At 52.1% G+C, this 27080-nt stretch overlaps 1 protein-coding gene across 36 annotated transcripts in view; it reads right to left on the reverse strand.

Moving 5' to 3' along the window:
- The window catches only part of ZNF516 (zinc finger protein 516), a 168844-nt gene that overhangs the window by 52229 nt on the left and 89535 nt on the right, over positions 1-27080 (reverse strand). For 27 of the 36 annotated variants that reach the window (XM_041739852.1, XM_041739829.1, XM_041739835.1 and 24 more), the window contains 3 exons: positions 16812-18269; positions 10902-11006; positions 8869-10022 (listed from right to left, as the gene is read on the reverse strand). In XM_041739852.1, the coding sequence (XP_041595786.1) occupies positions 10003-10022; positions 10902-11006; positions 16812-18269 (1583 nt within the window). In that variant the 3' untranslated portion in view covers positions 8869-10002. Of the gene's footprint in view, positions 1-1043; positions 3346-8868; positions 10023-10901; positions 11007-16811; positions 18270-27080 lie in introns of those variants that run through there. The other 9 variants (XR_005985502.1, XR_005985505.1, XR_005985504.1 and 6 more) reach the window with 3 other exon arrangements.

A 27080-nucleotide genomic window follows, 5' to 3' on the forward strand; every position in this document is an offset into this window, starting at 1 on the left:
CTTATTAACTAGAGTGATTTCCTGGAGCATGTTTTTATCAGGAAACCAGGGTCTTTCTTGGTTTCGAAAACAAGTAAGTATTGGAGGGACCTCTAAAAGCACTGAATACTTTTTTAAAACTGGGAAGGCAAAATCCGCTTGCCTTGAAAATCTACTTGTGTTTTGACCAACAATGAAATGTCTCCATCTGAGAGTGCCAAGAGACCTTCCAAAAGCAGGCAGGAAAGTGGCAAAACAGCTAAGTGTCTCCCAGAGAAGAGGCGTACCAGCTGATTTTTCAGAGAATGTAAATGTTCATTCTTCAAAATTAAGGAATATGAGTGAATAACCTGAAAGACTCCTATAAGCTCATTATTTACGTGTTATTTGACTTTGACAACAAGTAAGAGACTTGAGCGGGGAGGAGGAGAGGGCGAGGCGAGGAGGAGAGCCAGGCCAACAGAGCCGCGCCAGGAACAGCGAGAGCGCAGGCGGGCGGGGAGATACACGGAGAAGCTGTAGTGTAGACAACCAAACCCTTTATTGTCTAAGTTACATTAGACGCCAACACTGTAAAAATCCTGTTAAGAAACAAGGAAACAGCAGATCGGTAGAGGTAGTAGAAAGTCTGTAACAGTCAGAAGGTGACTTACAGGAGAGATCATGCAGAAATTACCATTCGAAAAAAAAGCGAATCAAAACATATTGGCTAAATAAATAAGAAAACACAAATCATATTAAATACTATGGTCAAACTGACATAACGCATTAACAAACCAATACAATACTGATGACCAGTGGAAGAAAGAAACCACAGTCAGGCCCGAGAACGGCGTGTCTTGGAGGGTGGCATCCTCGGAGGGTCCTCCTCCATCTGATTAGTTACGTGGAAACCTATTTCTGCACTCGGCACAGCACACACGGTTACGTAAAATGACTCGGCTGCACACTCCACCAGCGGGACCCCAGGCACGCACCCCTGTCTCCACCAGGCAGCTCCAAATGCCAGTGGGGCTCCCGGGTGCTGCTTCTGAAACAGTAAGAATGTACACGACACCTCCGTGTCACTTTGGGTACAGAATTGCTTTTAATAACTAGAACACAGAGAAACAGACAGGACTGAATCACTAACCCCTGTGCATTCCTGAACTGTCACTATTCACTTTCAGCCAAGAAAATGAAACGCAGAAATTATCACTTTGGGGAAACTATCAAAATGATCAAACATAAGTCAACAGAAAGGCGGCATTCTGATTTCTAAGGTGGACAGAGGAATGTGTCTCTGCAACTTTGCTCAAAATAACTTTACAGAAACAGTCAATTACAGCTGCTCGATAGAATCTGCATGGATATTCCTAATTACACCAACACAACAGATCATTCTGGTACATATCTGGTGTATAAGTATCAGGAAAAAATAAGTAGAAACGTTACATATACACACATACATATACATGTGCACATACATACGTGTGTATACATACGTATGTATAGAGAAGCTAGCCAGTTACATTGCATTGTTTGCAAGTGTTGCAAAGTAACCTGAACCTCAAGTAATTTAAATTCAGTAACAAGTAGAATTCAGAATCAAACATTAACTAATAACATCAACAATAATAATATAATAATAATTCAACAAATCATTAGAACAGGAAAACCACACTTCAGGGTTTGTGTGTGTGTGTGTGTGTGTGTGTGTGTATGTGTGTGCGCGTGCACACACGTGTTTAAACAAATCTTTGTATCAGAAGCCCATTTTCTACAAAAAACTGCACTAATCCATTACCGTATTAAGTAAACTGTCGCTCTCACCAGTATTAAAGGTTAGGATAATTTCTGTACATGTAAAATTATTGCTTTTTTGAAAAATATATTTAGCATGCTCATTTTAATCCATTTCCTGCCTTTACAAAATTTCACAATTAAAAAAAACCTAGTAAAGCTTTTGCAAAAAATTTCACAGAACATTTTCATTCAAGGCAGCAGTAACTTTTGATAATGCATAAAATCATATGTGCAAAAATCTGAAACTCTCAGAAATATTACCATCACACATAGTGTCACGGTAACAGGAAAAGAAAATATTTATATCTGTGGAATACAATTTTAACGGCGTACACTGCACGGTTTAAGATCCTTTGTTACGGGCCTTAACCCCCACCACAAAAACTTGCATTTGCGGGACTGAGGAAGAGGTATATAAAGCCGCCCCCACCCAGGGGCCTGGGGACCTCCACGCTCTGGGGATGATGAAGGTACTCATCCTGCGGGGGTCCCCAGGCCTGAGAAGAAAAGACACCTACTTGCTGGGCTGGTGGAGGGACAGATGGGGGTGAGGTGGGGAGGGCGGGTAGGCAGGGAGGGAGGGAGGGGGAGCAGAAGTTTCCAGAGCACCAGGGCTCCCAAACCTGCTCAGGGATTCTCCTGCCATCAGTAAAACGGGTCTGGACCAGGAGGGTTCAGTGGCTAGAGAATCTGTTAAGACGGGCAGTCTTCCTTGATGAGCAGTTTGTAGAATGTAGCCCTGTTACAAAAAGGTCCTGAGAATAAACAAAGAAGCCTGCTTTTCTTAGTGTTCAACTAGCTCTTTTCCAAAGCAGAACAGAAGCACTCCCAGAGCTGCGTCTCCTCTGCGGGCTGAGAGCAAATGATGGGAAGGACAGGGCGGGGGGTGGGGTGGGCGGGCAGGGGTGCCCGCAGGAAATGCACACGGACCCCCGAGGGCTGCCGCACGGTGGGGCCCCGTCACGGCCCTGCGCCACCACCTTCTGCTCTCTTATGGACCACTCTACGTACCCCCTAGGACACAGAGAGGCCGTGGTGTTAACACCTGGCCGACCTCAGCTCCACCACCACTGTGTCCGGACATTACCCGACAGTCCTCCTGGGTGGCGGCGGCGGCGGCGGCTCCTGCTCAGGGCTTCCTCAGTGTCTTCTGCACACACACGAACCTCTCTCCAGTGTCTCAAACTTGTCTTGAACAGCACAGACGCCTGTGCCTGCCGACACCACTGTTTATGGTAAGAAAGCACGAGGCCATGGTCGATGAGCACATATATGCATAGAGAATATCTACGGGTGACTCTAGAGTAGACACACCATCTTCATTTATTCTGAAATGTTTAACAAGGAGGAGAAGCATTTCCCTTCGGTCTCTACTCCGGCTCAGCGGCTCCAGGATTCAAGGTGTCCGGGCAGGAGTCCTGCGGCTGATCTTCCACAAGGTGGTCAGGGTTGCTGTGGGGACATCCGCAAGGGGGCTGCTGACGGCTGTCAGGGGCACCGGGGTATGCTGGAAACGTGTCTTCAGGTTCCCTTTCTGAGAGGCACTGTCGGGACGGGATCTGTGTTAGAACGGTCTCTCCCCTGGATGAGAGAAAGCACACAACAGAAAAGCTCATTTCTGCCTCTTGGCATCTAAGTGCATTTTTCCTATCGATTCCCGTATCAACACCCCAGAACGCTGACCATGACCCTCACACGGCAACCCCGCCAGGTCGGCCAACACCCCTGGTTTTAGCGGCAGCTCATTTTGCTCAAGCATGATCATTTTAAATGTGCCTTCCTGGCCTACAGAGGCAGCTTTGCACAATCATCTCCAGGGATTCAGAGAGGATCATCAAACCTGTGTTTTGCATCCAGGAATGGCACATAATACCATCTGAACCAGCTCCAGAGGTTAAAAGGTGGCAAGACAGAACCAGGGGAGGTGGGGGGGGATGCCCCAAAAAGCAGAATTCTGTAGTCCACAGCACATGTACAGGTGAACAACAGTGCCAAACAGGGCCAGATTCAGAGGCTGTACGAACATGGTAAGAGACGTACAGTTCTCACGGGGGCCTGTGAGAAGCACGGTGCTCCCGCTAATTTCCATAAAAAAAATCACCACGGCAGAAACACAAAAGGAGTGTTCTCAAGTCAAGTGCACTGCGAGGTAAAAATGGGGCTATAAACGTGAGCCTGCCGCCTTTAGAGAAGGCTCTCCAACGACATCGGAAGCATCGCTATTTGAACAATGGGTTTTACAATCCGAGGACAAAAACAACAGAGCAAGATTAATCTCACTCAACCGCATTAACCTTCAGCTAAAGTCTCGATGAAGTGAAACCAACCGCCGGAAATGAACATGCATCCCTAAACCAGAGCACTCCCTGGGTTCTAACTGGTTTCCAGCAATGCCTCCAGGAACCCTGGGAAGCCATGTGTGCGGGGTGGGGTTGGAGGGGGGCGTCTGGGTGACATAATGAATTAAGTGCTTCTCTTCAGTTAATAACTTCCGAAAGCTCCCACTTAAAAGAAGCCCTACATTGCTGACATCCAGCAGTCAACACCAAAGGACATCTGGTAAGAGACCCAACGAAAATTTTTCCGGGGCTCAGGGGGTGGGTGTGGTGGCACGGACAGAGGTGTATGTGACATGTCACAGGAACTCAGTATCCTCAAGTAGAAGGTGAATTTCCTGCAGGAAAGCTGAAAATGAGGTTTCGTGGTTTTGCACGGTGACATCCCATCACAGAGAGATCGTCAACCAGGCACTTTGAGAACTGCGTCTAGATACCTTCAAGGAAGAGAGGTGGCCTTCGTGTTTGCCAGGAGAGAAATGGGAGCTACTGTTAGTCATTGAAATCTCTACAAAGTTAACTGTGTGTAGCAAACAGACTTGCTGGCGATCCCCAGCAGTGTGCATTCCATACAAGAGGGACTGCGCACCCCCCCAACAGCTGCCTGGACTTCTCTTCCGTGGGACCACCATACACACTCCTGCACGAGGCCAATGAAAACACGCTATTAGAGCAGTAACAGGGGGAGGAGCCCACCTCCATAAAGGACAGAAGTTTTAAATTGCAAAGGTCAGAAAGTTTTTTTAAAAAAATGTTTATTTTCGAAGGACTGTGTAATCTGGAAAACCCTAATAACTGGGTTGTTAAAGTCAGTCCATAAATCTAGACACAGAGAGGTCTATTTTTTGCTTTAAAACTGAAGGGATGTGTTCAAATAGCAACCCCCCTTTTTTTTTAAGGAAGTCATTTTCACTTACTGATTCACTGGGACCAACAGTTTATTATTACTCCATACAGCTGTCCTACAGGCCTTTTAGGAAATGAAAGAAATTCATCCAAGAAATCAGGCAAAGAAGAAATACAGCTACAGAAGAAAGGAGTCACAGAAATACTTAAATTAAGTGCACACATAGTATCTTGACACACGCAGGTTGCTTTCTCAGTCCTATGAGACAGGGTACTCAGAAAATGAGAAACATGTTTTTAGAAAATTTGACTTTCTTTTTTGCTGCTGTGTGAACTGTGGTGGGCTTTTCAGCTAATGCGGAAGGAAACAAATATCTTTCTTTAATGCATTTCAATGTTCTAGGGATGGATACTGACTTCTGGAACTTAATGAGGCCTACTCTTTTCCTTTTCATCTTTAAAAGGTTAAGGGGATGCATATATACTCATGCGTTGGGGGTCGATGACATAAACATGAAAAAAGCCTGAATCCTCCCAGGATACACACAAAACCCCTCAGTCTTCACGCATCTGACACACGTATCACTTTAGACAAATCACTCATCACATCCACAACTTTCCATAGTTTGTTGAACTTAAGAGAAAAATGGATAAAGTGTTTTTAAGTGTTTGCTTGGTTTTATGATTACAAAAGCTGCTTAGACACGAGCTGGATTTTGAATTTGATCTCTGACGCCGAGAATGTGAAAGTGATGGGAAACCAGACCGTACGCGTATTCAGGTACAACTGCTACGTGCCTTCTCCATCATCTGCATTATAATACCCATGGCTAAACACGAGATAGATTAGCATCCCATTTATTCTCTCATTTCCTCTTATTTTGATTAATGGGATTATTTCTCTGAGCTTAACTATTTTTAAATAGTATTTAGAATAATAATAAATAAACTATTAATCATAGCCTTGCCTTTAAATTTTGGCAAGGAATCCAAACAAACTGAAAACACCAGACTTCATTATTCCAGCAAAAGTCAGTCTGGTCTTTTAAATCCAAAAACCAGGGGGGACGGGGGATTTGCAGGGAGAGAGGGCTATTTTTCTTGGTGCTAAATATTTTGATTTCTAATGTTTAACAACATAACAGAAAAAGACAATTTCTTCACGATACACACCGAAAGAAGCCTCCTAGGTTTGTTCCCCTCACCCCCAACATCCATATGACATGATACCAATATTTCAGCCTATTATTTTCAAAACACGTTCTTCCTAATGATGAATATTGGTGATTACTAGAAATTAAACATTTACTCAGTCATGCTAAATCTATGAAAAAGCACCTTGAAAATGACAATATGTATGAAGCCCTTCTCTCATTTAGAAGTTTGCTCCAAATATTAGCACCCTCATGATCGGAATTCAATGTATATTACTAGAAGCACAAACACTGGGCCCCATATTCCTGAGGTTAGGGACAATTAGCCCACAGCCAGGTCGTGCCCCACTCAGGAGGTTGGTTCCTCACCTCCAGCACCCAAGCACGGTACAGGAGGTGCCAGTGAATGCCTGGGGAGCATGCACTGTGACCCTGAGCCTCCGTCTGGATGTCCTATTATTGAATCCACACCGCAACGTCTAGGGGCTCGGAGATCATCTCCACTCCACCTACGGAGGAATGCCTGCTGACCAAGGTATGTAAAGGGGCACTGCTCCCGAAACCACATCAAAAGAACATTAATTCACATCTCAAAGTGTCCATTCATTCTGACCTAATGGAATCAGATCAATTCTGACACGTGGACCCGGACCTCGTGCCTGACGGACTTTCACGCAGATACGCAGTATATGATGATTTGTCAGAATCAGCCAACACTGAACATCCTGCTGTAAGACGGCAGAGTAGGGCCGCTGGCCAGACAGCAGCAGGTGTACAATGATGCCTGCCTACCCTGGGGAGCACAGGGCAGCCACCTAGCGCCCGACGTCTGGGTGAGAACACTGTTCTCAAGCCATACCTCCACCCTTCACGGAACAACTAGTCTGTAAAACGAAACAAGACAGAAGAAGAGCCTTCGGAAGCATGCTGCCGAGTTCTGGCAAAGCCCGGAGACCCAGAGGAAGGGCAACGGCCCTGAATGTTGGTTTCTGAGCCCCGTTCATGAGTCAGCATCCCGCCCACCGGCACCTGCACGGCAGCATGAACCCTATTCCCCTTGCCCACAAGCACGCGCCGTGTAGACGCTGCACCAAGGCTCCTCTGGTCACAGAGGGCAGGGGCTGGGCCCGGGGTAACTGCGGCTGCCAGTGCTCAGCCAGTGCTTCCATGTTACTAGTCCAGAAAGGGTGCCGAGCACTGCCGTCGCTGTCACCGTCACAGTCACTTTATGGATGCAGGAACTGCGTGGAGTCACACGCCTGGGGTGGACGCTCAGATTTAGAGCTTCCCACTCAGGAACCCAAGATCTCAACAGTTTGTATCAGTTTGTATCACCTAGGTCTCTGAACACGGAATTCATTCCTCGTTGCAGAGTTTTGACGCTGGAAGCCACACACATCGCCACCACCACCAGGATCCCCTCGTCCTCCTCCACTTCAAACCCACATATTCGCGTTCCTGTTGGACATTCTGAGATTGATCCCCAGGAGGCACCCCAACCCAGGCTCACATGCGCCCATGACCCGGGTTTCCTCCTGCGCCTCCTCCAAGTTCCAGGCTAGGGGCCAGACTCCTCACGCGAGCTGGTACCTGCAGCCAGAATCGGGGTCACCTCCACCCCTTGCCCTTCCTTCCCCCACATCTCAGCTCCTGTGCCCAAACACCTGCATGCCCAGTTCCACCCTAACTTGGGCCCCCATGTCCCATGCAGACGACCCCATGCACCACCAAAGTGGTGCTCAGCCACCTGTGTGGATGCCGTAACCCATCTGAACCCTGACACCCCCTCTAAGGACACCACACTGATCATGCTACCCCCCGGCGAACTCGGTGCGGCTCTTCCAAGGGAATGTGCTGTTCCACCCTTGGGCAGGCTCCCAAGGGCAGCATCACCCTTGCCCCCACATGGTCTTCCAAATGCCCAAGTCCAGGTCCAGGATCCTCACCTGCACCATTGCTGCCGTGTGTCCCCAATATTCTGGTTGTCTCACTAGTATTACGGAGCCTGGCACGTGGTAGGTGCTCAATAAATATTGTTAATGGGTGAGTAAATAATTTTAAAACTGAATTTGCATCAATTATGAATATTTGTAAAAGTCCATTAACTTTAAGTGTAACATCGAAAGATTTCTGCATGAATACAAGATGTTATATGATCACAAAAAAAAAAAAGCCCACAATGCACAGCTTCTCAAGCTGTCAAGAAAGGAATCTGACTTACATATTCCATTATTTAATATTAGGAAAGCACGGCACACATGAGAAAGAACATGGCTGGTAAGTAGCATGAGTCCTGCGTTGGACAAATAACCAAGAATGGCTCCCTGGATCTGTGGTACCCTAAACCTAACACAGCAGCTGTGGGTTTTTTTTTTTAAAACATTGAGAACTACAGGATGAGGGAAATACCAAGATGTAAACCTCTACCTGTGACTGATATGGTTTCCCGTCGTCTCAACAGACACACCTCTTTGAGAATTCTGAAGGTTTAAGCTAAAGAAATGGAATTTTCGTGGAGAATCAGAACATTCAATGATTCATCGGTAACAGTACTGTGGGATGCCTGGGGGGCTCAGCGGTTGAGCGTCTGCCTTTGGCTCAGGTCGTGAACTTGGGGTTCTGGGATTGAATCCCGCATCGGGCTTCCCGCATCCTGCATCCCGCATCCCGCATCCCTACTAGCAGGGAGCCTGCTTCTCCCTCTGCCTCTGCCCTTCCCTCACTTGTGCACACTCTCTCTCAAATAAACAAACAAACAAATAAATAAGTAGATGAATAAATAAAATCTTTATTTAAAAAAAAGGCAATCGTAACAATGGACAAAAAGTACTAGCAGGGGTCACCATCTCAAATGTGGACAATCAGGACTGAAAAACTGTAACACACAACAGGGCACTGAATCGAGTTCATATGAAGAAAAGGCTTTTTAGCAACAAACGGGAATTCTAAAACTGCAATAAAACAAGAACAGAGGCCCCGATGCAGACACGGCCATTCCAAGGTCCACCTGTACCTGGGAGCGGCCCGGCCTTACTGGTTGCATCACTGCTAACCTTCCAGACCAGGAACATTCTAGCGGTTCCCGGGGCGCCTCCATCACCATCGCCATCCTCAACAGCCTAGCGTCTCCCAGATGGTCACGTTTGTCGGGACAGGATGTGCGCGAGCTTGCTCTGACCCCGAGACAGGGCCTGGATGCCTGTCTGGCAGCACAGAAACACCTCTGCCCTGACAAGGGGGACCGTGTGTGGACTCGGAGGCCTGTTAGAAAGTGAGAAGGTCCGCAGAGGATGCAGGTAGCAGGAGAGGGCGCAGTGACATTCTGTGAGGGGACCAAGGCAGGGGGCTCGTAGCCAGGGACAACCTGTGAGGTGGCCACGAGGATATGTGCACCCAGTTCCTGGGGGGCACAAGCTGAGTCTTCCAGCAACACGTGCCCAAGCACGGGCACGTCTTACGGACGCCGAGCTGCAAGTGTACGGGGGTAACACGCACATCAGGGGTGTGTGCACACGGGTACCTGTGCACGGTGGCTGTGCTGGCGGGGAGCAGATCAAGGAGGGGACGTGGCCATGGCGCCCTGGCCGCTAGCAGGGCACTTCTCGTGGGAAATACAAAAGCGCCACGCTGAAGGAAGAAGACGGCAGAGTGCTCTGGAACAAACTGGCACAGAAACCTCGTGGGGAGAAAGGTAGGACCGTCTAGTGTGGCAAAGCCTCAACCCCCACAGGACCCAAGGTGGCTGTGAGGACCTGCTGTGTCCTTGTAACTCGTGGCCACAATGGCCAACAGTGTCTGGCGAGGGTCCAGGGTGGTCCCCAAGGGCCAGGTTCGGCACCAAAGCAACGCACAGGTATTCACGCTTGTGGAACGAGCCCGTCGGTGCCCTGGTGATGCGGGCCTCACACACGCCTCTTCCCAGCTGCCACGAGAAACCCCAACAGCTGATGAATCGAAGACCTACTTGCCCGGGGCCCTCTGCGGAGGCGGCGTGGTCTCCAGCACCTCAGAGGTCCTGAGACTCACACGCCACCGTGGGCACAAGGGGCGCATGAGCAGGAGTGTGCCAGTGATGACGCGCCGCATGGGAGGCGAGGCCATCAACAGAAAGCACGGGCAGCAGACACATGCGGGCGCCTAGCCTGTGGCCGGAAACACCCACTTCCTTGGACACTCAGTGTCAGAGACTGGGAGCCGGGGCACACTCGCCCCAACGCAGACCTCGCCGTTGTGACGACATTCATCATCGGCGCCGGCACACAGGCCCTCCTCCTGCACTACTTACCACTTGGCCTCAGTCAGCTCCCGTCACACGGGCCTCCGACCCCAAGCCCTCCAGCCCCCTCCTCCCGGGGTGGGGGTCCCAGTGTGTGTCTCTTGCCTGGGCAGTGACGGGCCAGCTCATGCGGACAGGCCGAGGGCTTGTGCCACCACCCCAGACCAGCACAAGGGGCCCAGGGACCCGGTGCCGTGACTGCCCACGCCAGCGGGCAGGGACCCTGAGTCGCATGTTGGGATGACAGGGCCACGGTGACTCCCGTGCTGCTGGGGGCAGCAGGTGTCATCAGCATAGTCACCACCCAGAACTCGACTCTCTGATTAAAGTGGGACATTTGCAAACAGGCTAATGTCCAATTAAAGCACATGACACCCAGATGCCAAGGGAAGACTGACTGGGGGGCCGGGTGGGACAAGCGGGCGCGGGGTCGGGGAGATGGCGCCCGCCTCGGGCCAGTGGCTGGGGACAGCACCACGGCAGCGGCGCTCCGCCCCCAGTGCTCTCCCAGCGGCGGGCAGGTACCTGTGTGCGCCTGCGTGTGCGCCCTGAGGTGGCTGGGCTGGTGGAAGCGCTTCCCACACTCCACGCACACGAAGTCTCCTTGGCGGGCCTGCGTCCGGAGCATCCCTGGGCGGTGGTGGCCATGGGTGGTGCAGGAGGGGCGGTGGCAGGGGAGGGGGAGAGGAAAACACCATTAGTCTGTCTAACAGGGTGACGGGGGCGCCCGAGGGCCTGAGGCATGGCCGGCGCAGCACGAGGCACCGCGGCCCATGGAGTGCGGGGCCTCCGTGGGGTGCGGGGCCTCAGGGCACCAGGACGCCCTCCCGCCATCCACCGCCGGCGGGTCAGGGTGGCGCCGCAGGGACAGCCATGTGCGGGCACGGGGAGGCGGCCTCCTGCTCACCTGTCTCCACCGCGCCGGGCCCCCGCACCGACCGCCCACCTGGCCCCTTACCTGTGTGCCTGCGCCCTCTGGGGCACAGACAGGACCCCCGGGAATCGGGCCGGGTGTAAGTCCCTTCTGCGAGAACGGGGTGCACATGGCCCTCACAGGTGTGCGCCTCGCCTGCCTCACGGCGACATCTGAAGAAAGGCTCGCCTACGGGGGAGCTCCCTGGGGGCTCCCCACCACCCCATTCTCACCCGATGGGAATACAAAAACCCCAACTGGGAGAAGTTCTGCCTTGAGCAACAGCTATGGAAATAAACGATGCTCACTGCACCAAGCGCGTCTGTCCCTAACACCTGAGTGTCAAAAATGTGAAAGGCAAATGGAAAGGATGACAAATGATCTCTGTCAAATCAGCTGAAACCAAATTCTCGCCCCAACTCAGAGCGCGTTGACAGCATCATATGAAACTGCTATTAGGCCGCAGACGATGTGCAGACATCAGAACCCAAACATGCAGGTGCTGTCAGGCCACCGGTGTGGGGTTTCTCACCGGGCGAGTCGTGGACACGGGCCTTGGAGACCCTGCAGAGCTTGCCCACAGCGTCCTCCGCCTCCAAATGCCTCATTAGGGGACCAGAACACTTGAACCCGCACTCACACCACAGTCACCAATGCAACAGCACAGGGACCACGGTACACAGGCCTCGCCGGCCCTCACACAGGGAAGCATCACTGGCCAGTATCCTTGGTGCCCGGGATGGCCGCCGTGTTTGACCCCAAGCACCACGGGGACCACAGGCCTGCATCCAGACATCCGCACACACCCGGTCCTGAGCATACCTTCCTGACGTGGAAGCTTCACCAACGGCACTCGAACGTCTTCTAGGACTAGCTCTCTCCTCGCTCAGTGTTTGATCCGCAAAGAGCTCAACTTCTAAGGCGATTCTGCTGCCCAACCCTACCCCTTAGCAGCACGACTGAGGTGCATCATCCTACGAGAACGTTCACCGGCCAATCCCTCCAGACCCGTGGATTCTTCTCCCACCATCTTTGTCTTCACACGCTAAGTCATCACGGTACTTTCTTGGACATGACTCTTCAGCAGCCTATTTCATACCCAGGCTGCAGCTCTTCTGCTTGGCTGACCACACTTCCCTGCATCAAGGATGCGTCGGTGTGCGCGCGCCTACACACGGCCCTACAGTGCACTTTGCCTTATCGTCTTCTCTTTGCTTTTTAAGTCTTAAAAGACCCCTTTGCCCTTAGTGGTAAATAATACTGCGCCCAAGCTACTCCACAATTCTGAGCTCATCAAAAAGGTCATAAACTTCATCTGAATCGAAGACTGTCTGGTAAGCAACAGCTCTAACACTGTGACCCAGAAACTTGGGGTGTGTGAGAAAGGAGGATTAGCTCAACCCGCTTAGGCTGCCACACACGTGCCCGTCTGCAAGGAGGAGGAGGAGCCCGGACATGCTGTGTTGGGACTCTGCCCAGAGCCAAAAGAAGGACGCACAGACCTCCACCATCCTCACAGCAACATGTCCTTGGTAGAAGACTTTGAGCCCCAGTAACAGGGTCCTGAGATCTTATTCTATCTAGAATCATCTCCCTCTAGGGATCCCTGGGTGGCTCAGCGGTTGAGCATCTGCCTTCGGCCCAGGGTGTGATCCTGGAGTCCCGGGATTGAGTCCCACATCAGGCTCCCTGCATGGAGCCTGCTTCTCCCTCTGCCTGTGTCTGTACCTGTCTCTGTGTCACTCATGAACAAATAAAATCTGTTAAAAAAAAATAAAAAGAATAACCTCATTCTATTATCCTCAAGTTTTTTTTTAATTAATTTTTATTGGTGTTCAATTTACCAACATACAGAAAAACACCCAGTGCTCATCCCGTCAAGTGTCCCCCTCAGTGCCCGTCACCCATTCCCCTCCAACACCTGCCCTCCTCCCCTTCCACCACCCCTAGTTCGTTTCCCAGGGTTAGGAGTCTTTATGTTCTGTCTCCCTTCCTGATATTTCCCAACATTTCTTTTCCCTTCCTTTATATTCCCTTTCACTATTATTTATATTCCCCAAATGAATGAGAACATACACTGTTTGTCCTTCTCCGATTGACTTATTTCACTCAGCATAATACCCTCCAGTTCCATCCACGTTGAAGCAAATGGTGGGTATTTGTCGTTTCTAATGGCTGAGGAATATTCCATTGTATACATAAACCACATCTTCTTTATCTATTCATCTTTCGATATCCTCAAGTTTTTGTTCTAAAATCCATATTATCATCCCACATTGGCTGACCACAAAGTATGAAACGCAGATTGTGTATCATTTTATTACCATCCCAACAAAAACTTCTCCTACACTGATCGATGTTTGCGAACCTGACCTGAAGGCCATGCTGCGGAACGGTCACAGGAAAGCAGCGTGTCTCTGACTTCGATGGCTGTAGCCTGATTCCCCCCAGGATGCAATGATGGTCATTCCTTGGATCACCCTGCCTCTCCTGCCAGGCCCTCTGCACAAACATCACCCCGTCCACGGACAGGCGGGGTAAGGCCTCCGAGACGCATCCTCCCTGACTTCCAAGAGGACCCGATGTCTCAGAGGCACCTCCCGACGGCAGTGCTTGCCGTGCCAACAAGAGGCAGGCACTGAGAAATCAGAGTTGCACAGCCACTCACAAACACTTTGCGGATACACGGACGATGGTTCTACTTGGAAGATTTTCTCCCGTGTGTGTCTGCCTCTCCCACTACACAGTGATGCTGGACATGTGCTCACCCGGAGGCCTCCACAAGGAGCTGGGACCTCTTATGCAGATCGAGCATGCGGCAAATGCCTCAGACCACAGAATGAGTCGTATGGACAGACTTGTAGGGTCAGACAGGCCAACGAGACGGCTTTGAATAGATATGCACTGAACTTTCTAGATTTGCGACGCACAAACCAATGGAACAGGCCCAGTCCACATGGAACAGGCCCACAGCTGCCAAGTGGGAGGCAAAAATCTTAAAAATCTGAGTCCCTGGCATATTCAGTAATACGTCAATAGTGTGATTTGGGGGAGCTGTCCACACTTCCCAGGCTGCAGTAAGGGGAACAGAGCCTCCAAAACAGGAAACATTCTCTGTCCACACCTCAGATTTCCTTCCCCTACAGCACTTTGAGAGCCACACATAAACATTCAAACAGGAGAAAGGCCCTAGAGGAGCCGCTACAGGTAGGACACCTGAGAAGGGGCAGACCCACTAGGGTGATGGAGAGTCAGTAGGATTTCCTACAGGAGCGCCCAGGCCTGGCCCCAAAGTCGAGACTGTAGCCCTAGGGGAGCCTCAGAAGGAAAGGCTGCACAGGGGAGCACCACTCCCTCCCCGGCGCATCCCATCAAGCTGCACGGCCCCCCACTCAGACCCCAGTCCAGACAAACCGATCTCCGTTCTTCCCTAAACCCGGGAAGCCACAGTTCTAAAAACACACTGATTAGTATGTTATAGCCAAAAACTTCAGAACACTCCCCTTTAGAAACCCAAGGCAGCATGAACGTAAACACCCTCAACTGCTGACTCACACCTTGCTGTATTTCGGTGCGCCTGCTGGAAGAGCGAATAACCCTAGAGGAGCACACCTGCATTATGAACAACTTCACATCTTTCACATTCAAAAGATGAATATGTAACCTCTCTTAAAACAAACAAACCCATAAAACCCTGTGAACCATTTATTTAAAATTTTTAAGGAATGAGAAAGACATTTCAGACTACCATGTACTTCAAATCTGTCATCTGAAACTCTCCAAACCTTACCTTTAAATTCACTTCCTTTTTTTTTTTTTTTTTTTTTTTTTTTAAGGAAGGAGCAACACAGACCCACAGGCAGCACAAAGGGCCTTTAAAGAAGCAGGAATGCACTCACTGGGCGTCAACTGGTAGGTGCCCATCTGCATGACATGTCACAAGTCTGGGCACTAAATGGAAGTCATCGACACCACGGCGCGAGCCCGGAGCTCAGGGTGCTGGGGGCCGCGGTCACCAGGAAGGACCAGGCAGAGGGTCCAGTTGCCAGAAACACAGGTATTCACTGAAACTTGCCCACCTTCAGGTGCCTACATCGTCTCAGCTTTCAGATCCAAGAAAACCCAAGCCTAAAGGGATGAGGTTGCCATCAGGTCCGAAGTTCAATCGATATATTATCTCATTTCATAGCAAATAATCTGCACAATTGGAAAACACCCCCAGACTATGAAAAGCTCACTTAATTTAACTGAAATATGAAAATGTGGAAACGCTAAGCCACATGGCAGCCATGCCGTGCCACCTGCTAAGGGGCGCGTGCCTGGCTACGCCCGCACACGGAGCCCCTCTCTGCCTGAAGGGACCACACTCTTAGACACAAGGGTGCTCGCTGTGCCTACAAGCTCCTCAGCAAACACCATGTCTCAATGATCCCTGGGCCTCCAGGCCTTTAGCTTTGTTCCAGAAAGCTCACAGGAAGTGCTGGCTCTGAGCAACCAGGAACAGACACCAGCCTCGAACAAAGGCCCTGCGGGCAAACCTCTAAAGCTGAGGAACCTTCGAGTGTTCTCCTAGTTGATAAACACTTTGGTTTTCCTCTTGAGCCAGAGGCATGGCTAACGGAGCCAGGACGGCTCCAGTGCACGTGGGGATCCGGGCAGATTCCGAAGTCCCCAGAGAAAACCTGGAACTTTGTGAGAGACCCGCCTTTCTGTGCCAGGCACCCAGGCCACCCATGCATCCCACACAGATTTGGGATACCTCACTGGTCACCCAGCTTCCACCAAACCCTGAGGCACATTCCCCAAAAGTCCTTCCAGCTTCCTGGAATTTGAGGCTCTCAGGCCATTTTTGATGGTGACCTATTTTAATGACGGTGCCTGATGAGCTCATAGGGGTTTCTGAGGACCTGCTTTTCAGTTTTTAATAGCAAATCCTTAGATTTCCTAGCACTCTGTTAAGTGAGAGGTCAATACTTAGACACTGGCAGGAAAGGAAAAAGGCCACTAAATGTGTATCTTTTCTGGAATTTTAGCTCAGTTGTGCCCTAAACTTTGTATGGTACATTTGTACTGGAGAGCTCTGCTCCCTGATGCCAGTGAAGTGGACTGGCTCAGTCGGTGGAGCACATGACTCTTGATCTCAGGGTCATGAGTTTAAGCCCCATGTTGTGCACAGAGCTCACTTAAAAAATAAAAATAAAAATAAAACGACAAAGGGCGTCAAGGCTGCCTGCTGCTGTCAACCTGCAGCATTTCCAAGTGAACATCACCAGGAGGGAAGCCCTACAGGGGCCGTCAGGTTAATGGTCACCGCACCAGGCATCTGCACCCTAGCAGGCAGAGCAGCAGGGGCAGGAGAGGGGTGCACGTGCTCCTTCCTCTCTGTCCTGTTTTAGATACCCGCCAACAGGCAGCACCCCAACCTCCTAAGGAGGGGCTCGTCTATGAGGCCTGAGGACCGGATGAGGATCATGGTGACAGCGCTCCCGCAGGCAGGCAGGGAAGGGGCCCGCTCGTCTTACCTCTGTGCTCTAGTGCAGGACCATTGGCACCCCAGCTCTGGTACAGAGAAGCAAAGTCCTTTGGAATGTACGTCTTAAAGATATTGAGGATGTCCAGGCGCTTCTCGTGGCCGTCAGATGTGGGCTCCTGCTTGCTGGCGTGCAGGGCGGGCGGGCCAGGCAAGGCTGCGTTCCCCCTGGGGCCCGCCCCACCACTGGCCGGTGGCCGCAGCTCCTGGCCGGCCTTGGAGGGGGGCTCGCGGGGAGGTAGAGAGGGGCCCCCATCACCTTTCACGTGTGGCTGACCCTGAGGCTGAGGGCTGAATTTGGCTTTCAGGGGGTCCGGGGCACTGTGCTTATTTGGGGGACCGAGGCTGGCCCCCGCAGGAGGGATGATGTACTTGTCCCCCGGCCTCCCACCAGCCGGGGGCTGGCTGCCCGCCCGAGCAATAACAGAGGGTGTGGGGGTGGCACTCCGGCTGAAGCCGCTGCCCCCCGTGGGCCCGGGTCTAGGGCTGGCCTCCTGCCTGGGCTTGGGCAGGGGCGGCTGCGCGGGGGCTCCGTGCTGCTCGGGGCCATGGCCAGGCTTGGCCTGCCGGTGCCCCTCAGGGCTGGCCACCCAAAGTGCGCAGGGGCCCCCGGGGTGGCTCTCCTTGCTCTTAGGCATGCTAGCGGCTTTTGTGGTCACACCCAGAGGCGAGGAACTGCTTTTGGGCCCTGGCGCCCCTCCTGGCACCTGGGTGCGCGTGAACCGAGCGATGGGCAGAGGCTGACACTCCTTGCCCCCCAGAGCAGGTGGGGGGCCCGTGCGTCCACTCCGGGCTAGGAAGACCAAGTTGTTTCTGATGCTTTTGTAACCATTGGGCTGAATCCACTGGGGGGCCATGGAGTTGCAGCTGACCCTGTGCCAGACGCGCTTGTGCATCCACAGGACCTCGGGGTAGTAGGTCTTGTGATTGCAGTAAGGACACGGGTGAACAGCAAGCGCGGCTTGCAGCGACGAGGCCAGTTCCTTACGGCTGGGGTCATCCCGACTCGACCTCTCGCTGAGGTCCAGTGGGATCAAGTCTGGGGCCGGCCCCTTTCTTCCACCGCCTGCTTGTCCCTTCATGAGCAGGTCGGACAGCTTCTCCTTCAGGTGGTTGGCTGGGCTCTCAGACAAGAGCTGCAGATCGGCTCCTTCTGGAAAAGTCTGACCCAAATGCAAAGGGAAGTTTGCGGCATCCCTCGAGACGGAGACCTCCTGCTTCAGGTGAAACCCTGGCGTCTTCAAGTCCACAGAAAACCTGGGCTGCTCGGATCTCTTGGAAGCATCCCTGCTCCTGTTTTCAAGGGTGGACAATGACGATGCATTCCCGGCTCTGGGCTCACCAGTGTCTGTTTCCGGCATGTTATTTCCAGGCGCATGGCTCTGGTCTCCATTAGAGAGCACAGTCGGTGCTACCTCTTCAGAAAAGCAGAAGCGGTGTGGCTTTCCCCCTGGAGGATCAAAATGTAAAACGTGAAGTTACCATTTCTTGTCAGAACAGAAGGAGACACAGAGCAGCACAGCCAGAGGTCTTGTGGCCCCTGCACAGAGGGCGCACTGGTCCTCGGGGACACAATGTGGCCACTCCCCAAAGCACAGTCAAGAGCTAACCAGATTTAAGGGCAAAAGGATGGCATTTGGGGTGGGGCTTCTTTTTTTTTTTTTTTCAGAAGATTAAGTAACTCAGCAGACTGTCAGGAAATATAAAATCTAGTTGCCTATAATGACACAGCTACTAGTTAACAGAGGCTAACTAGTTACCTCAAGAACCAAGAAACACCTGCTCTATAATAGCACAGGGCCCCCTCTGCCCCCACTGTGACATTCAGACAATTCCCTAAATGTAGTCATAGTTAGGGATCCCGTGGACTTAAGGCAAGAAAACCCAGAGAGGTTGATGTGCAGCCCGTGGTCACACAGAGGCTGGGCCCTAAAACAGCTTCTTCTGCCCAGGGGATCCCATGGCTGCCTCAGGAGTTTCTGGGCTACAGGCTGACTGTAAACAGATCCAGAAAGGGCCCCCGTGACTCTCTCCCTTAAAGTCCAAAACCGTGATACCCGAAGTTTTCCTTCAGAGGCCTGAGCAGGAAGGCTAAGTGAAGCTACTCCTCCCCTCTCCTCCCAGGAGGGATGCCCAAGAGAAACAGCGTGCCCAGGTCAGGGGCCCTGGACTCTGTGCCTGCAGTTTCCACCTGTAGTGTTCGTGCAAGACACATAGCCTGGTGCACCTGGATGCCTTGCCACGAGAAGGCCCACCTCCTCCTCAACCAGGCTGCAGGTGGGCATCGGCACCAGGTGGAAGCAGGGCTCCATGCCCTTCACACCATCATGCTGGACCCCACCACACCCTGAAGGGATTCAAGATGACATGAGAAAAACCCCATTTGACATCTGGGGTCTGATGACTTCGGGTGTTGTGAGGTCAATGCCTGGAAGGTGTGCATATGCTTCTGGATAGCTTAAAACTTTCCCAACTACAGAACACGAGTTCTTCATCATGGACATGCCACTGGGCATATTTTATCTCCTTAGATAAAACCCTGTCACCTCTGGAATGGGTGGGTTAAAATGTCAGGTGCCTACTTACAGCAAGGCCCAATATTCATGGTATTTTTTTTATTATTTTTTAAAGATTTTATTTATTTATTCATGGGAGACACAGAGAGAGAGAGGCAGAGACACAGACAGAAGGAGAAGCAGGCTCCATGCAGGGAGCCCGACGTGGGACTCGATCCCAGGACCCTGGGATCATACCCTGGGCTGAAGGCAGGCACTAAACCACTGAGCTCCCAGGTGCCCCTTGATGGTCTTAATGTAAGAGTATTTAGAGACTTAAACATTTGCAGTAGAACATATGTATCTATTTACAAAAAAAAAAAAAAAAAAGGTTCTTTAAACGTTTTCTAAGTATATTTTTTGGAGCTAAGACTCAGGAATCCCATCAAATTGGTATTTTTTTAAAAATGTATGCTGAAGGATCTCCATGGCAGCAGGAAGGTGTCCTTCAGAGAACGCACTTTGACACAGGTCAGGATGAGCACAGTAACAAATGTGCAATTTCAATGCAGAGGTAGTTAGCAAACCACCCTCAGCAATTTTAAAGGATTCTATCCACGTAAAACATGAGCAGCAGGTAGTGATGAGCAGAGGAATGAGGAGATAAGACACAGGAGGGATGAGCACTCAGGCTCCTGTCGGCTCCAGGATGCTAACAGGTAAGCCGCTTCGGGAGTGCCCACCTGTCCTGAGGATCACACCCTGCTCCTTGGAAGGTGGCTGGTGCAGCCCTGGGACTCTCCACTTAACCTGGAATTAAACCTATGGAAACCTCATGGCCTTCTCTCATTGTGACCGATGCTCATAATGTCAAAGTCACTTTTACATTTTCAAAGAGAGAAATGCCGGGGGCTGGGGGCCCTCGTGTCTCCTGTTTTAAAAGAACACAGATTTATGAAAACACACACCAGAGACTCTGAGTCAAATTCCTGAGTTGAAAGGGAGGCCAGCGTAACCCAACACTGCACATCTGTGAGGGTTTCAGAGCACACCTGCCCAAGTCCCCACGTTTTATTCCCCCAGAAAGGATTATATACATCACGACAGAACTTCCAGGGCCTCTGATCAAGACACTAAAACAGGAGAAGCACGGGATACCACACGGGGTCCATGAAGCCACTGGTGGGAGTGGAGCAAAGCTGTTGTCACAGGAAACCAGTCGTGAGAAAAAGGAACCTGGTCCTTCCCAATGGCCTCTAACTCCTGGAGGGCAGTTCAGAATGGGGACGCCGATGATCTGACGTCCACAGAGGGAAGGTGGGCAGCTGAGCAACCAGGTGCTTCTTCGAACCAGGAGCCGTCTGTGGCTCTTCCCCGTCCCCCCTCAACCCCCGCTGGACCTGGAGCCCTTTCCATCGTGAGGTTCCCTGGCTCCAGGTCTGATGAACCCCAGGTCACCACTGCAGCCTGGCACCCTGGCACGCCCCATGAACCAGCAGGGTCACTTGTGGCTGCCGGGCTTCAGTGCACCCACCACAGGCCCCTGCCCCCGGGTTCCTGAGTGCCATCTCTTTGTTCACAAGGCCAAGTCACCCACGGGGTGGACCTCCCATGGGCCACACCTGCCCAGCCCATGGGGCACCCACACTTCCCCACCCACTGCTCCATGAGCCACACCTGTCTCGGGGCAGCCCACACCACGGACTTTCTTAGGCTTCAACAAAGGGCAGGATGCCCACAGTGTGGATTCCACAGCCTGCCCATCAACGGCTGCAGGTAACCTCGACCACGAGGCTGAGAAAGACACCGGCTCCGAGCGGCACAGCCCTCAGCACCCCTGCAGGAAGCCAGAGCCAGCACATCCAGCTGCAGCGCACCATTCTTGTGCAGGGTGACCAGGTCCACACGGCCCCGGGAAACACTCCCCAGTCACCACCCACATCCACATATTGAGTGCCACACGACGGGGTCATCGCCACCACACACACGTACATATGTGCACACATGGGGTGCGCACACATGAACACGTGCATGTATGGGAAAACATGCGCATGGGTGTACATGTGGTAACATGCATGTGTGTGCATACAGGCACACACGGTAACACATGTACGCCTGCACATGCACAGAGTCGTTTTTCCAGGGTCTGCTCTCACCTCAGCCTAGATGATAGTGTGTGAACTACACACGCCTTAAATTTTTTGGTTTCTTTCTAAACAGGCCCCTCCTGGGAATGGTTCGCAAAGTGTCAAAGTCACTTTTACATTTTCAAAGAGAGAAATGCCGGGGGCTGGGGGCCCTCGTGTCTCCTGTTTTAAAAGAACACAGATTTATGAAAACACACACCAGAGACTCTGGTCTCTGCACTGATTAGGTTTCTGCAGCCGTGACATGTACCTCACATCTGGAGATACCTGGTGCTCACTGTGCATGTGCACACGCATACGCACACACATGCATGTGCACACACAGGTACTCACATGCACATGTGCGCAGATCCTTTGGAGATGCCCACCAGCCCTGAAGTTTGATGAAGGTGGAGACTTTGTTGTTTGAAATCCCTGCAGCAACACCTGACACTCACATGCACACACACGTGCACACAAACAACTACTCCTAAAACAAGAGTAATCTTGTTTCCTTGGTATAAGAAAGATTACTCCCTGTTGACTTTTTCTTTTTTGATTTATTTTTATTGCAGTGAGACGTGCGTAACAAAAAATCCTCCATTTAACCCTCCTCTGCGTCCCTTCTCACCTCTGTGACTGACCTGGGTTTCACTGCACGGCCTGTTTTTGTTTTCACACCCGTGTTAAGGCACTTACTTCTGAGTGGCTGTAGCTGCCTCCTTTCTTTCCCCCTTAGGCACAGACCCACAGCACGGAGCCGGCGAGTGTGTCCTCACTGCGCCGACAGCAGCAGGGCCGCGGGGCCAGGTGGGTCCTCACCAGGGCAGGGGACACACAGGCCACCGCACACTCCCTGTCCGCCCGCGGGCTCCCCCTTCCCCTAAGAAAGACTCCCACGTGGGTTGCCCGCCCTCCCCGAGCGAGCTGCGCTTCTGAGCTGCTTGCTCAGAGGTGCTTTGCAGGGGATGCACCCACCTCCCCCCACACTTGGCTGCATCACGGTCCTCGCTGATCTCTGTGACAGCTATGATGCCCATGACTCCATACACATCACGGCTTCTCTTGTTGCCCAGCCTCCCAGTGCTCAAGTCTGCAGGGCTGCCAGGAGACCCATGAGTGGCCACATCCACCATCTCTCATGCCGGGCTCCCCGCAGCAATGGAGCAGGACGTGGATGATGACACGGGCGACTGCCAGGGCCACATACAAAGTTGGCCTCACCATGCTTCCGGCTGACAAGGAAAATGAGGGGGGCTGCCTTCAAGGTTAAGAAAGGGTAAAACTTCAAAGCTATTAAAATTACACAAGGAACAAAGTCTGAGCCCCATTGCTGAGATGCTTTTAAAAAAAAAAAAAAAAAAAAAGCTGGTGACACTGCCCTAGTTCTAAGGAGTCTTGGAAACCACTGTCTTTACCCAAACCCGAAACGGCTTTACAGGAACGGCCAACAAGGGCTCCTTTGACAACCGTACTACAGTCTCTCATAAGGACTTAATCTAGTTCTTTCCAGCCCTTGATCACTATGATTTCTTTTCTCAACAGATAAATGAGAAGTTTGACTTCTTCATATCTCCCACTGTGGGTCCCTACAAATGGATGCCATTGTCCACATGTAATATCTTATGTTCACAGCCAAACACCTTTACGGCTGCTCACAGCCTTCCAGGAGCCCGAGCGCATCACCCCTGGTCGTCCCGTGCCACAGGGCTCCCTCCCATCCCTTCTGGGCCGTGTGCCAGGAGCGGACTTATCCTCCATGAGGACACAGCCCCTGCCTACACGGCCTGGTTCCTGTGAGGGAAGCAGCGCCTGCGCAGGTGCAGCTGTGCTCCCAGGCGGGCTACGCGGCAAGGAGCACACACCACAGGGCCTTCACCTCCGCGCCACGCGCTCAGCTCAGCCACATCTAAATAAACCCGTGTTTCCGCGGCCCTACCTGAGAGGACAGGCCACAGAGGCAGGCAGGAGCATCAGGTCCTGCAGCACACCTGCATGATGACTCTGAATACCTCTGTGCTGCCCCATACACACCCGCGGGACCTGAATCCCAGGGAACAGCACCGGAGGCACCTTGTGGAATGGTGACACCATCAAAACATACTTTGAAACTGACCTGCTGAGCAAGAGTAGGTCAATTCTGCATGCCTTGGTGTTTTCGTTTATAAAATAGGATGAGTTTCAAAATATTTTATCCTGGGTTTGGCAATAAGACACCCAACACCGTAAAAGCCCGTGGACTGTATGGCACGATCCCTTGTAGGGAGACGTACCATGCCAGTCACTCGAGGGATAGCGTGGGGAGTGGGCCTGGCCTCTCCTGATGGTGTGGGGACTAGGCGAAGGGGGGTTGGGTGAAGGACTCTGACGGATGCTATAGTGTCTGTGCTCATGACATCATTATTACCAGTGACCTCGATGAAGAAGTGGGACTAGACAAGTTTATCATATCTGAGACTGACACTCCACTGGGAGAGGCAGCCAAAAGCTTCAGCAACAGAAGAAAGACTTTAAAGTTTTCAACAAGATGGAATAAAGGCTGGAAAAGAACACGAAAGCTCATGAGGAAAAAAAGAAAGCACAAGAAGCAAAAGGTCTGGCCTAAGAGCTGTGCTGTGAAAAAGATTCCAGGGCCCTAGACGACCACAAGCCCAGCGTGTGTGATCAGGAAAGCCTCCACAGGCCGACATCACTCTGGAGGAGCCCAGCCCCGGTGCTGAGCCACCTCAGCACGGGATGGATGGGAGCATGTCCAGAGAAGGCCTCCTCGGGGGAGGTTTCTGGAAACTGAGCAAGAGGGACAAGGCTTGTGAGGTCTCGGATGCTCCCACCTAGAAAATGCGGCTGGCGGTTGCACTGCTTCAACCTGATGCTCACTCGGTGTGGGATGAACGAAGGAATGATTTGTCCAGGGCAGCAATCTGTCTGCATGCTGGAACCATCCAGAAAAACATGAAGTATCCAGGTGGGAAACACCCAAGCCCAGACCCGGGGGTGGAAGGGAGCCATGCCACCTGCCTTTCCTACAAAAACCCGAGGTGATTCACACCGTGGCCAAGACTGAGAGCTGTGGGGTGACACAGGACAAACCCGGGGGAGTCACGGACCCCTGGCCACAGGCAGGGCACTGGGTCCATGCGATACAAGGGCTGCCTGTGGGGGAGCCGACCCCACATCTCAAAAAGGAGCTGGAGGCACGGCTGCCGGGGCTCCTGGCTGCTCTCCATGGCTCACAGTCGCCTCCTCCAGCCCCCACAGCAGGTTCTGGGTACTGAAGGCCACACATCTCCCACCAGGACCCCTGGGGAAACTTGACCGCGGCGGGATGCAGCCCACAGCCCCCAAGATGAAAGATGAGAAACAGAGCAAGATTTCCGTAGGTGGCTGGGTGCTCAGGTGTCACCACATCTGCTTGGCCTCAGCCCTGGGGCAGGTGCTGGGCTGGGTCCGCAGCCGGATTCGCGGGACAGGCCAGAGGGAGGAGGCGGACAGCCAGACAGCTGCACGCACCAACATCACAGGAGCATGAGGCCAAAGTCCAGTGAGGCCCGATAGAAATGCAAAAGGGTGGTGACTGTGCAAATAAGCAGCGCAGGGTCCCCTCCTGCCACTCACTGTCCTGCGGCAGTGACCGCGCAGCCCATCTGTCCCCAGAAGGAATCCGACCCGGACACAGCACCAGCTGATGACCAGAGAGGACACTTCTACAGCCACGCGCCTGCGCCCGGCGTGCACTGGACTCTCTGCTCTCTGTCCCCACAAATGTGAGCAGCTGGACTGAGAAGCGGAGGGGAAGGCACGCTAGGGGCCAGAGGCGCCAGAACCACAGGCCCAGGAACAGGTTTGGAATCCCTGGGTCAAGCAGGCTCTCGGCGGCCAAAACGCGTTCACCAGGTTAAAAACGGGCTCCACGGAAAACAGGATAATAAAGCTCCCCAGGGGGTCATGGGAGCGGGACGGCAGGGGGAGAGGGGGGCGAAGGCTCCAGGGCAGGGAGCCCCGGTGCCAGGAGGGAGGGCTCGCCCACGCCAGATCAGGTCCAAGTGCCACGCTGTCCCCCTAATGCAGCTACGGACAAGTGGTGGGAACCAAGGCTCTAGCCAGGTTCTGTGTGTCTCAAGGTTTCTTTCACACCCCACCGCTTCAGAGAAACACGGGGATGAGTGTCTGGTCACAAAAGGCACAGCGGGGATGTTCTATAAGGTACAGAACAAAGTCATGGCCGTGGTCTGCAGAATGCCTCCTTAGGCCACAAGGAGAGAACGTTTGAGAAAGGCGTTCTCACCTAATCCAGGATGTCTGCTAAGAGTGCAGGGGGCCTCCCACAGCCAACAGCCACCACTGAGGCTCCAGGACTGCACCAGACTCTGCTTCCTCCCTGAGGAGCATCTCCCAGACCCCCTACCTAAAATCACACCCCCCAGCACACCCACTCCCACCACTTGTTCTGTTTCCCTGGCATTGTCTTCCTCAGTGACACTTCCTCAGTGTTGTACGTGTGTGTGTCCTCTCTGCCTCTCCCCAAAAGGATCTGAGCTCCAAAAACACAAACCCGTGTTACTCAAACACTGTGCTTGCCAGCATCTAGTGCACCTGGTTGGGAGTAGATGTTCCACAAATGTACACTGAATTAGTGAGTGAATAAAACAAACAATTTAATGTACATGATTCCTGTGCGCAGGAAAGCACCCTGAAAAGTATGAAGTGGAATATGAATGAGTTAATGCAGTAAATATTTCTCAAGAGCTTGCAGAGATGAAAAGTAAAGCGGGCATGGGTAGTCGCGAGGCCTTGGGGTCCTAGCAACATGCCACAAAACCACTAACCTAGTTACCAACCTAATGCATGCATTGGGGTGCGTGTCCTAGAAATATGACAACCCCATTACGGGAACAGGGGCACGCATGGCAGTTTTTGTGGTTTGTGGCGACTGGATCCCCGCACTGCTCAGACCTGGAAAGTCCTAAAGTGACCCCACCCTCTGGAATTCCTTGGTCCACCAATGAAATGAGACACCTGCTCGGACATTACGCACAATGGTCTGGCCGGGGCAATAACCTTTGTCTTGCTCTCACCAAAACATAAAGACTTCCTATTATTAAGACCATCTTTCCACTGCCAAGTTCCCACAGACCTGAGAACAGAACTTCGGTTTTCATCACCGGCCATGACCTAACTCCAGCTCTGATCCCCTATAAGCTCCACCAGTGTCATCGATCAGGCTGTGAGCCAGCCCCGTGGGGGCCAATCCATCAGTACTCTGGCTGTGAGGGCTAACACCTGAACCAACCCACGGCTCCACCTGTGTACCCAAAGACTGCATCCTCTCCTCTTGAAAAATAAATAGGATTTTTGTGATGAATGCGAGCGAAATATGCAAAGGACAAAAAAATTGACATTTTTTTAAATTTCCCAGTTAAGACAGGAGCACTGTGTAGATATACAGCCCTGCAGAATGACCCACAGGATGGAAGCGATCTCAGGGGAAAGGTCTGATAAGCCCTACCTCGGAAGGGTGTCAGCCAGCCGCCTCCTGGCTGTGTGGCACTGAGCACCTGCTGGGGGAGAATCCGATGCCATGGCAGCAAGGCTCGGTTCGGCTTCTCCTGGGACATGACTATATTTAGATTGGGTACACTT

The sequence above is a fragment of the Vulpes lagopus genome, chromosome 24, assembly GCF_018345385.1.
Source record: "Vulpes lagopus strain Blue_001 chromosome 24, ASM1834538v1, whole genome shotgun sequence".
Classification (NCBI taxonomy): domain Eukaryota; kingdom Metazoa; phylum Chordata; class Mammalia; order Carnivora; family Canidae; genus Vulpes; species Vulpes lagopus.